This window comes from Lytechinus variegatus, chromosome 2 (genome assembly GCF_018143015.1).
Source record: "Lytechinus variegatus isolate NC3 chromosome 2, Lvar_3.0, whole genome shotgun sequence".
In the NCBI taxonomy this organism is placed as follows: domain Eukaryota; kingdom Metazoa; phylum Echinodermata; class Echinoidea; order Temnopleuroida; family Toxopneustidae; genus Lytechinus; species Lytechinus variegatus.
Window position 1 is genome coordinate 67862430 of NC_054741.1, and position 13275 is coordinate 67875704.

Below are 13275 nucleotides of genomic sequence, written 5' to 3' on the forward strand. Positions count from 1 at the left end.
ATGAATGGCAACTGATATGAAAGAATGCTTTTATGTTTGGTTCCTGGTCAGTATTTTTCGGAACCAATGTGTGTGTAACATTGATCTTGATTAGTCAGTCCATGTAGCGATTAATCGCTAATCCCGCTAATCTCTGCTATGTGTCTTGTCTGATAATCTACCCCACAACAAGTCTCTTTAACTTTTTGAGAAAATGGCTAGGTCTCTTTATATATCATTCCTGACCGAGGTAAAAGTTATTGATGATAATATTTGAGAGTGATTTGACTAATTATCTACTTTCAATAAGCACTCGATTCTTCATTTATTAGAGTATTATGCTTCTTATTGTCTTGTCCAATTTTAAACCTGCGCATTATACCCGTCTTCTAAAAAAGCTCAAACTCTTAATTTTATTTTTCCCGATCAGAGTACAAGTAGCTCATTTTTTTTCAACAAAAAAAGAAAATCATTTTAATCAATCAATCAATAAATCAATTTGAAGAAATATTTGAAATATTCTTAGAAGAAATAAAATGGAGAACAAATATCAAAAAAATATTTTTTGGAAAAATTGCAAAAAGAAGATTAAAAAAATCAATTTAGGCAGTATGTTTGCTTACTTTTGAACATGTATCTAAAATTATTTCTTGCTATAATTACATGCACATAATGTTGTCAAATTATTTAGGTTGAATTCTAATGTAAATCATGCTGTTTTTTTTTGTTGTTGTTCAATGTACAGTGACGATGTAAATGAGAACATACAAAAAAAAGATTAGTAGTAACAAAGCTCATTTTTCCATCATTGTGTTGCTTCCCTCTACGTTCGATATTCGAGTAAGTACGTAGCTAGAGCTCGACGTAAGATTTTATGGTCGAGGGAAAAATGTCGTCCAAAAGTGCGCAGCAGGCATCAGATACGAGAACAGAATTAGCGGAATTGGTGAAGAGAAGATCAGAAATAGCTGTAAGTATCATGACATCCTATATTGTTAAGTAAAATACGGTAATTAGGTGTCAGATTCATGAGTTTTGATAGATTGCCGTACGGAAAAGTGTGAACATTTGGCCCTGCGCTGCCACGGGTGTACACTACCTATACCGGCATATGCGAAGTTTACGCGCACATATCTAATTGGATTTTCACAATTATGTGATATTTTAACTTGAAATGCACAAAGCTAATTCCCTTCTCCGTATTGATCTACATCGTGGAATCGAATAATGTATTTTCGTAGTACAATTGTTGAATGTTGAATATTTGTATACATTGGTGTTTTTTTAATAAATTTAATCATAATTCATAGATTCAATTCTTATCAGTAGAGGCGCACGCGCACGGCCAATATGGGAGACTCTCTCCAATAGGGGAGACAATCTCCCACATTGGAGACTTGCTTTGCAAAAGGACAAAAGAATCAACACCAACAAAAGCATGATTTTTTCCACCCAAAATTTTGTCTCACTGAGGTCAGAAGCCCATTTGTTTTGTGTGTGATTGACAACAAAAATCCTTATCTAGACGGTGAATTTTTAAAGTAGACGGTGAAAAGGGTTAATTTTTCATGAGGAATCTGCTTATCACATTTTTATCTGCCGCCAAGGTAATCCTTTTGCCGCAAATGTAAACAAAGGAAATTGGTCTCCAAAGGCGGTGCTGCACCATCCCGAGTTTGCTCAATCTCGAGATTTTAGCCCGATCAGCCCTCTTCGCGATTAATCTCGAGATTCAAGAAACCCCGTCTCCACCATCGCACGAAGAGCGATTCTTGCTCGAGCGAGGCAACAAGCCCGATATTCCGAGCATGCGCACTTTCGATCTTGGAGTTTCAACGGCCCGCGCTTTTGAATAACTTCCCGCGATATGCAACCAAGTACATGTACTCTTTTCACTAGCACTTTCGCCGAATTCGACCGTTGTTATGCAACAATCCTCTCAGCTCAGCAGCGCTATAATTATAACCGAGTGAAGTATTCTTCGTTTAATATGATGGCGGAGGAGGCAACGACAGAGGGGGAGAGAGAGGAGGAGGAGGAAAGAAATGCTATTTGCTCACATTTTGCGAAGGAATAAGACGACACTGCTGTCAGTATTGTCATTGACTATGACCATCGTCGATAGAGAGCGCCTCCCCCATCGGTCTGGTCTCTCCCAAAATCCATTCACTGGGGGGCTGGACACCATCGTTGCTGATTGGGGAATTGATGAACGCTATTCGCGATAAAGTTGACTTTCGCAAGCGTTCGGTACAATCACGATGTGTTTATGTTTTGACCAAGGCGGAAATGGAACGCGAATTGCATTATGGACTGAAGGTCATGAATAAATTAACCCGAGTCCAAACCCGAGTGCGTCTGCACCTACGAAATAGCGCGATAATTCGTAAATAGCGCGCTATTTTGCAAATAAACCCGAGTTGACTTGGGATTGCAATCTCGAGATTAATCCTACGAACTAGCGCGATAATTGCGTCTGCATTACAAACAATCTCGAGATTTTTCAGATCGGGATAATTTGCCGGATCAGAAATAGCGCGCTAATTTGAAAACTCGGGATGGTGCAGACGGCCCTCAAAACTGGAGACTGTCTCTGAAATTGGATACCCAAATTCTTCACAAAAGTCTCTGATATTGGAGATAATCTCCCACATTGGAGACAGTCTCCAATATTGGCCGTGCGCCTCTACTGCTTATTTTATTTCTCCTCGTACACAGACGGCTCGCTATCGTGCAGCCACCATTAGGAGACTTACAATGCAAAATCCCCCGTCGGCCGTCGGGGCTCTTCAATTTTTGTCTTTAATGAATAAAAAAATTGACGATTATTGCGACCAAAATGCAAATTAATATTTTAAAAATTAAAAAAAAATTTTAAGAATAGACCGTGATCTGGGGGAATTGAGGTCACTGAATGTATTTTTAGTACTCTCAATTCCTGTAATTGATGTCTTTGTCCTGTAGGGGGGAAGTGAAAAAAAACCACGTCCCCATAAACAAAGACAGGATTTGTTTTGGTTTATGAGGATATCCTTGTTTTCTGGGACAATCCCAATTTTTGGACCAGCGCCTCTACTGGTAGGGACACAGTGATTTTCCGCGATTTCACAGAATTCACGGAAACAGCCCTTTGTAAATGGCTTTTGAAATGGAAAATCACTGAAAAAAGAGTTTTCATCAAACTGCACAGAACAGCAACAGAAATTACTCCAAAATCTCAACAAAATACTAGCCACAAAACACGATCTCACCCCCACTTCGCTTTTATTATAGCGAAGTGGGGATGAGATCGTAACAATCCAAACATCGTGACTGCACTCGACTCCATTCGATCGAATCGTAAACATCACAAGCACACGCTCAACTAACGTAGAAGCCCGGGGGGGGGCACTTCCATTCACGAGTGGATACCATGCGCGACCATGGGGTCTCGAAAAGCACCCTAAACACGTAATTTCCATATTCTGAAAATGCACCCCTTAACAAGTATTGGCATGTGAAACCCTACCCTTAACAAGTATTGGAAACAAAACGATACTCTTGGCAAATATTCCCTGAAATGAACCCCTAAACAAGTACAGGAATATTTTATTGTTACGGGTCCTTCGGTCGTCGGCTTTACCTTTTTGGTTTACCCCACCTTCTACACCTCGTGCAAATCGGACTCTAAACACGAAGTGTTGGGGCAAAAAGGACATCCTGTATAAAACATTTTAATTTTGTTTTATCATCCCCGCAAATTAGACCCTAAACACGTAATTTTCCTAGCGAAATAGATACCCTTTTTTCATTATTTTTGTGTTTTTGACACCCTTATCACGTTACGTACGTAACGTGCCCTATCGTGAAAAAGACGTCCTTTTTACGTGTTTTTTTGGTCGCGCATGGTATCCACTCGTCAATGTAAGTGGCCCCCCGGGCGTAGAAGGCACCTATCACACAGCCTAGCCGAAGATGTACAGCATGATATCATAGTGGCGCATAGGCGAATGACATTGACTGCTGAGAACGATGTCCAAATAGCCCCAAAATTATCAATAAAACTTCAACCCTAAAATAATGCTAATAACATGAAAGGTGAGGATGTATTTATGGTCAATAAGTTTGTTAAAAGATGCTAGATGTAGTCATCTACATCTGATGAATGCGGATTTTAAAGCGTTCTTGGTATGACCAACGTTATGACCAACGTTATGACCAACGTGAGTAGATTTGCTTTAAAATGCAGATTTTAAAGCGTTCTTGGTATGACCAACGTGAGTATGTGACATCGCTATAATGCATATAAAATGCGTAGTGATTCTTTTGTCGATAGTTATCGATATCGTTAAGATATTTTTAGCGCGATATCGACAGAATTTTCTCAATTATGACGGCCCTAAATCAAACACCATTTTCTTAAAATTCATCAAATGTCCACTACAGGATGAATACCAGGCCTGGTGAATACACAAATAGTGTATAAAGATGTACAAATTTTGCCAAGATCAGCTTTCTTTTTTTTATGATATCAGCTTTTGATCGTACCCCTCTTTGCATGTGAAATATGTTTGTCACTTGAAAATGGTATAGTATTACCGACTCTGTGTTTTCTGTGGGAAAATTTGAAACTTCACAAAATCACTGATCACCTAGTTCGACCATAGTTTGTTATTTTGAGAATAAATGAAGTGTGATTTTGGCTTATTTTGTTCATTTCTAGTTGAATTCCCTTTGGAAGGATGTTGCAAAGTTTTGAGAATATATGGAAATTGTTTTCTGATGGGTAAATTCATATGTTCGGTAATCACAAGGCCACTCCGTAAAACAATTACTCACTTTTAATACTGACTTTAACTTCAATGAAAGGGCTAGGTATTGACTTTAAAAAAAATTGTTCACTTGAATATCTTATGTACAGGAGACACTTGCAAATCTTGAAAGGCAAATCTATGCATTTGAAGGCAGCTACCTGGAAGACACAGCTTTGTATGGCAACATTATAAGAGGATGGGACAGATATCTAACAAATAAGTAAGTAGGAATTAAGAATATTGTTTGTTATTTATGTGTATTTGGTTATCACTTGGATGAATGGTTTTTGAGATATGGGTGATTAGGGCTGAGTCGAAGTGAGCAATTTCTTCCAGACTGATGGACTGCTAAAATAAAAAAAGATAAGAAATTTAGTGTCACCAAAGACTGAGAATACCAACCATCTTCAGGCCTTTATCTAGATCTATACCATATATTGGAAATTACACATGATATTATATTACTTAACAATAAATCAACCCAGAAGTGCTATGAAAATAGCATCACTGAGCAGGATTTCTCAAGTTTCTTGCTTGAATTCATCGGATGAAACCTTCTAATCCCTGTGGCATGGATGCATCCATTTTGTTCTGTTTGCAATTTCTAGTAGGGCGCACAAGTGCTACTCCACAGCAATTCTGCAAAGAGTAACTACATGTAAGAGTTGCAAACAAACAAAACAACAGAACAAAATGGCTCATTAGCATCTCATTGTTTGTTTTTTTGTTAAAATATTTCATCAATCTCTAAATGCAAGTGGATTCAGGTTAACACTCAAGTTTCTGCGCATATTGTTTCTGGTACTCCTCAGAATGTTTTGTTTTTACTCTGCAATATATTACCAATTCAGTAAGTATTTGGTCTTGAATTCAAGAAGAGATTAGATTTTTAAAATCAATGTTAATTTGATGATGATTGAAATATTTCCAATTAGTGTGATATCTTTCTCAAAAGACTTCAGCAGTATGCAGTGAATTGAGATGGATTATATGAATTCTGTTTGTGTATATGTATATATTTTTTGCTGTTTATGTTTCATGGCACTCCCAGAGTATTGCAAAGCTTTATTGAGAGAGCTTGAGATAATTTGCGAATAACGTTTTATTATTTGCAGGAGTACCAATAGTAAGACAGACAAACGAAACAGAAAGTTCAAGGAAGCTGACAGGCTGTTTTCTAAATCAAGTATTACATCTCAAGTAAGTGTTCTAGGGGAAACCCAGTCTTTAACAAATACTGAAAGAAACCGGACCAGGAATGGAAAGTATTGGCTGTTTAAAACTCTGAAATATGAGATTAATAAGACTACTTTTATTTCAAATTGGCAAGTCTATGTGTTGTGTTAAAATGTCATTCTGAGCAAAACTTGAAGAAAAAAATACATTTTAGTCATCACCGTGACTTCACTTTTCTAGCCATTTTGTGGTCTAGGGGTAGAGATTTCAAATTTTTACATAGATCTTTCAAGAATTCATAAATGAAGGTTGAAATTCCATGATATATGGATATTTAATACTTTGTCAACCAAAATAAAAATGACATGTATTAATGTTAGATTTATATTTCAACATGAGACTGAGATGTAGGGGGAAGGACAATTTGCTTTAATTGCCTCGATACCCAAAATGCCATCTTTTCAATAGTTTTCTTAGTATAATATTTTTTATGTCATGGGCAGATGTTTATACTGTATTCGCTTACTGCCCGGAGTAAAAAGGTTTGTAGAAGAAAACTGAAAATTCATTTTGAGTATTAAAATGGCAAATTTGTTTACATTGGTTTAAAATTGAGCTATCTAACATACACATATTGAGTCATGTAAGTTGGTCTCATACAAAATTAAAGGACTGATGATATTTCAATTCAGGCAAATGAGCCTGTGATCAATGTGGGCATTCTTTACAAAAAGTTCTTGACAGATGTCATTGGAGTGTTGCATTATTATACTGTGACCTTTGATGTGTGAAATTTGATTTATTGTACTAAAAATTCATCAGATTATAGGAAGTGGAATTTCAATTGATGTCTTGCATATGTTTTCATGGTATATGAACCCACTTTTAATGAGCTTTCACCAATTATAGCTACCACTAATCTTTATTTTTCAACAGGCATCTCTTGGTCTCACAGATTCACAGAATGAAAGAAGTAAGTACCATGGAAATAGCCATTATGATCATTCAAAACTAAAGACTATCCAGAGAAAGTGATTTGAATTCAAACTAAGAACCATTTCAACAAGAATGAAATTAAAACAGAAGACTATTGTCAATAGTATAATGCCATTTTCAATCAGATTGTTATTTACATGCTAAACTGTAAACCTTCCATAATCAGAGCAAAGTTTCATTCTTCTGTTCCTAATCACCTTTGTTATCACTTGCATGCATGTTTACTGTGTCTAGAAAGTGGTGACACAGTTGCTCATGCGACAATGGCTCTGAGCTTTTATTTTGTCTAAGAAGTAGGGTTGCAATATATTTCCTTTATGTAAGGTTTAGGGTAGGTTACAGTGTTAAATCTTTATAGTCATTTGATTATTGTGTGAAATTTGAAGAGGAGCATTTTTTTTCACCAAACGAAAGTCATGAAAGTCATGGAATATAGCAACCAACTGCATTAATTTCAAGTTCTATGTTGGAAGCACAATTAATTGTGTCGTTGCAGGAACGCCCTTACCACCATACTTTTGCGCATTGCATGCGCGCAGAAATGCCCTTAGTTGTGCGCATAAATGCATTTCTTAAGGGTGTTTCTGCACCGATCTGGTGCGCGGAAGTGTGATGCTAGGGGCGTTCCTGCACCAACACAACAAATTTAGATTGACTTCCCCCAGCTCTGAATTTAAAAAATTGGTCCAAATCACAGCTCAATACCAAGTAAGTAAGATGTCCCAACCCCCAAGATTAGTCTGATTTCAGTTTGGTGCTGTAGCGATGTACATGTAAACATCCAGCCAACATCAACTCCAAAATGTCCACACCAATCTTAAATCACCCTCTGTGTTTTTATTATTACTTGGGTAATGATATCACTCTTCATTATCACTCTCACTGACAAAACATTGCAGGGCTTCATTTTACAAAGAGTTATGATAGATCTAAACAACCTTAGTTATATATGGAAATCCATCATGATCAATGTCATGATTTTCATGCAGGAAATTTGCACAATTGTCATTTGTAAACAAGGAGAAGCACAATGAATTTGAAGAAAAGGATGAATGTATGAATGAATATATGCCAATAGTTAAAAATATTTTGAAAATCAAACATGCAGTTGAGATGTTGACATTGCTGGCTTTCCAGTGTTTAATCGGAGCAACTCTTTGTAGTATGGGGGCCTTAGCTGCAAAGTTCCCATGGTGGTTCTAAACTCCTAAAAAAAAACAACATGATTTTAATGACCAAACTCCCTAATTTTTATTGTGTCTTTGATTCACGTGTTGCTTACTGCCATCTGGTTTGTGAAAGTGAGAAATACCTCTCGAAAAATTTAAGTCTTCCTTATGTGTTCTGTAACAAAATAAACGCAAGCGATTGTGCAATTTAAGGACAAGTCCACCCCAACAAAATGTTATTGCCAAATCTGTAAATTCAAAATATTGTCTAATTCAAACAAAAGTAGAAAATACAAAAGAAATAATGAATGAGGGACATCGTCAATTCTCTCATTTGCATGTGACTACATTGTGCATATAACTATTTTGTGAAAAATAAGCGAAATTTTAAAATGTCATAATTTTCTTACTTTCTTGCAGCCGATTTTGAAAAAATTTTCTTCATTATGCTTGTCTGATTTTTCTCTATTGATTCAAATCAATATTTTTCTGAGGTGGACTCTACCTTTAAGTGTAACTGTAATTTATTGGCAAGCCATATACATGTAGATCTACAGACAGTTGCAATAAATTATAATTGTTGATTGCACCATTGTTTGGGTCAGGGCCCACATGTTGTAGAGTTTACCCAATGTGCATGACAAATCAGATTATTTCTACAGGGTACATGTACTTCATATTTCAATTCCTTTTGTTTCCAGAACCAGAAACAAAGGATTCTTCAAGCAATGCGGAAGGCCCTGTGATAAAACCTGACAAGGATTCCACAGACGGTGGTGCTAGCAGTGAAATTGTACCAGAGATAAAAGAAAGACCTATTAATACCAATCGTTCTGGAAAGCTGCACAAGAGCTCACATGGACATAAGAAAAGGAAAAACAAGAGCAGACACAGGTACATGGAAAGCAATTATGGTATACCGGGACAAGAAATATCAACATTAAGCACATGAAAATACATGCTGTGTTCAAGTTTACCTTATACCATGGTTTGATAAGTTTACATTTATATGTTTACATTTGTAAATCTGGGTTCAGTCACTAAGGTTTTAAGTCTTTGATTTTATTAAAGCAAGTACTGCCCTCCCTGAACATTGTTAATGAACAAGCTGCAAAAGATCATGCAATTTTCTTTTGAACAAAGCATTGCCAAACTCATTTTATAATTATTTTCATTAATAACGATGGTCAAAATAACAGTAAGAATATGTAGCTTTGCCACAATAATGATGGTCAAAATAACAGTAAGAATATGTAGCTTTGCCACAAATAGTGCCACAATGTCTTATGAGTCTACTTCCAATTATCATTGTTAAAAAATAGTGAAATTAATTCAGGATTCACAAATTAGATATAATTATAAGACATAAAATTGTAAAACACAAATTATATCCATTAAAAAAAAAAAAAATGAAAAGAGTAACCTGCAGAACTGCAAGACAACTCATTCCTGCTGATATGCCATGTCACCTTTGTGTATTGCCACCAGTGTTGATACATCCCTACATCTATGTATTTCCCAATGAGTTCATTGTTTTACAATGTATACATTTTTGTGTGAGGTACGAGGAGTGGTCAAAACCAGTATTGCACTGAAAGCAGCCATTCTTCTTTAATTTGGGAATGAATAAATGAATGAATGATGGAACAACTGCAAAAGGGTGGATGGGTTATCTTTCTATGATATTCAATGAATTGTGATAAATACTATAATGCATATATTTACACTGTTTTCTTTTTGTACCACAGACTGGAAGGTCGCATAAAGAAAAGTAGAATGTCTACAGAGGACTTCTGATTCCATGGCTTGCTCCTCTCTTCTGCATCATCTACATTTTAAGATACAGGGTCGTATCTGTAGGAGCCATTTTCTCAACCCATGGGGACGAAGAATATTAACTCTTGTTACTGTGACATGTCTATTAGAAGCTAATGGAACAGGCGTCAATCCTTTAATGTTTTAACCATTGAAGAAAATGACTTATTTGAAGACTTGTGTGATCAGCTTTTATCCTGTAAACTGGCAACAGTTTTTCTTTCTTTGCTACTTTCATATGAATAATAGTTGTGGTAAAATGGAAAAGATCACTGGCAGCCATCATATTCTTTTTAGGATATTTCAGAATAGAAATGGTCCACTGTATTAGATTGCTATTCCATCGACAAAAAATAACAAATAACAGTTGTAGCTGTTGGTACTTTGTCCCATACATGCTAATCTGTGTGTAGTGCATGCGTCCTATGAAAGAATTATTGTCAGTTTGATATTTGGCAATTCCATTGCTTCTCAAATTTTTCAAATACCAGTTCTTACTTGTAGGTGTGTTATAAATAGCCTTTCACACTCACGCAGAAGTATTATCCTCAATTATTCAAATTCACAACAAAATTCAAATTTATCTTTTGATTTTACATTTTAGAAATAAATGCTTATTGATGAAGTCAAAGTTATCAATTTTAAGAAATCAGTGAATTTTTAAAACTAAACATTTTGTGCATTTGACAAAATTAGATGTGCATTAACCCTAAAACGACCAGATGTTTTGCATACCGGTAATATGTTAACAATATGAATAGCTCAAGTTTGCACATCTGTCAAGACCAAATTTCATGTCCACTTGCACGGGATACATGCCAATTTGGGTGGGGAGTTCGTTCAGCCCAACCATACTGCTCGTAAATGGTTAAAGTGGAATGTGTTAAAAATTCTTTGAAGGTTTTGCATTATTTTTAGGTTGCTTGCATCAAAAGTTAATGTGCTATTAAAACAAAAACAACTGACAAAGTGTGGTCATTTTATCTTGGCTATCCAGGAAATGAGAGTAGACTACAGTGATAACATAAATGTAAATATTTCTTTCTTTGTAAAGTTGTACATACATGTACATGTAGTAAGAAATTGTAGATAATGTAAAGTGATATGTATTATTTTGTACAGAGTTTAATATGTAGCGCCTACCTTAAAAATACTATGGTAAAGTACAATGGTTGCTGATCAATCGCAAAATTTAATATTCCAATCGTGATTTAAAAACACATGCACGTTTTGTTCCAAACACTGACCAGAACCCTGTAACATGAAACTCAGTGATTGGTCATTTAGCTGAATTTTCTGATTGGTTGTACACAATAATTAATGCAATTGATGTTAGAAATAAGCCCTGAAACCATTCAGAAGTGTTCTGTCATATTACCTGTTGCATACATTGTGTTTCTGGGCCCTACTCATGAATGTTTTTTTTCAAACTAATGGGTGTTTCTGTTGTGGCAAACTAGTGATGATGCATTTCATTCATTAGTGGATAGAATGAAATACATTGCATAATCATATGTACATATTTTAGGCTAACTTCGGCCTCTTATTTGACATCAGTTAACCCTATCTAGGCCGGGGTATTTTGGGAGTTCATATGGCTGGGGGCTAAGATCTCGGCCGTCGACCGCGCGATTGCGCCGAAAATTGGCACGCGGTTTGCCTGGGACATAATCTACAAGATTGTATAGTCATTTATTTCATGCGAATCGCTATTAAGTGATTATGCTAATTTATGCGTAATTAGTATGCGAAATCATACTTTTTCCTCTAACTCCCTAAATAAAGCTCCAAATGTACTAATTTTTGGTATAGAAACTCTTTGTGGTGTTCCTAACAATTGTACATGAAGAAAATTGCGATATCAAATTATTTTCTTATGTATTTTATTGTTTTTTGCAATTTCTTATGTATTTCTTTGTTTTTGACCTTTTGTTTTTCATTGTTTTTTCAATGAAATTTGTTGGGGACTCTTCTGTGATCATAAAAAGCATAAAATAAATACATTTAGACCAGCAAAACTAAAAATAATCATACATTTATGAATTTTGGTTGAAAACACAATTTGCATTGACTTTGTACACAAAATCACGTTTTTGAGCAATTTTCGGTCTGACATGCACTTATATAATGTTGCGTAATTTCGGAACCAGGTACCCGGGTGACGCAAAGTTGGTCTCAAAAGTTGCGCAAGACTTGAAAGTAAAAAGTCAGCGAGCGGCGCGGTCAAAAAATTTCGCACGGCGAAAATATTGCGCGATTTGTTGAGGGGGGGGGCCTCCGAGGCCCCCCCCGGCCTAGATAGGGTTAACATTATTAACAGTCCAATATTTCAGGGGTATTGATATGCATTTTAAATATCATTTTTTATTGAAAATCAATCTCAGTCTCATTTGAATAAAATGCAGTCACCTTTACTAATAATAATAATAATGAAACGTTTTTGTATAGCGCAAAATACATAAGCAAAGTTGCATGTCTCTAAGCGCTTTTTACAAAAGGAATGGAGATGAAGGGGAGAGCACTGGGTTCTTACATTAATTGTTTACAAAATGGTGAATAAATGTGTTTTCAAGCTATTTCTAAACTTTTCGTATGGTTGTATATTTCTAAGATATTCTGGCAGATTATTCCATAAGAATTTGCTTGTTACTGCCCAACATTTAAGCAAAAACAATATTAGGCCAAAATGAATTCTGAGTTTTTAAATTGCAGGTTGTATGCTTCAAAGCAGATAGTAACTTTGGCCAGGATTTAAAATAAAAATCATTGATTCTATCATAATTGCTATCCTTTATGTCAGAGAGGAATGGCAAGTGCTTTAAGATATTCTCCTCAGTAAATTATGATTATATGAGTGTTGATAATTTATGAAGTGTGCATTAATTTTAATGGAATAAAATGTTTAAACAATAGCATTTGCAGAAAATAAGATCTCATTTCCTGTTGTGTTATGTTGTAAGCAGAATCAATTCAAAGTTTGTAAGTTTTAATAGTAAAGATTGTTTTTAATTTACATTTTTACATTAGGTTAACTTGCTACTTCTGATCCGGGCTGATATTCACATACTAAATGATGATTCATCAAGATCAGTAATTTGGGTTTGCTATTTGTGCACTGCACAAGAGAAGTAAATCTGAAACTTTCTACCCAATCCAGAGGCGCCAGTGAGGTGGGAGGGGTGACATTGTCACCAAAAAATGGACACCATGCCAGTACATGGGTTTTCAAAATGGACCCGAAACAAGTAACCATCCTTTAATATATGGTGTATCCCAACCGATGTATCATGTTTTCCCCACCCTAATAACTCAAATATTAAATTTTCATAATTTGGTGAAATGTATAC

The 13275-nt window shown here is 35.7% G+C and overlaps 1 protein-coding gene across 1 annotated transcript; it reads left to right on the top strand.

Annotated features, from left to right (window-relative positions):
- The first annotated feature begins 800 nt into the window (after positions 1-800).
- On the top strand, positions 801-11417 carry LOC121408756 (chromatin modification-related protein MEAF6-like). Its single transcript, XM_041600383.1, has 6 exons — positions 801-949; positions 4880-4992; positions 5888-5972; positions 6885-6921; positions 8815-9007; positions 9862-11417. Exons 1-6 carry the CDS (start codon positions 854-856, stop codon positions 9908-9910), a joined length of 573 nt encoding a protein of 190 aa, XP_041456317.1. The 5' UTR covers positions 801-853; the 3' UTR covers positions 9911-11417.
- The last annotated feature ends 1858 nt before the right edge of the window (positions 11418-13275 follow it).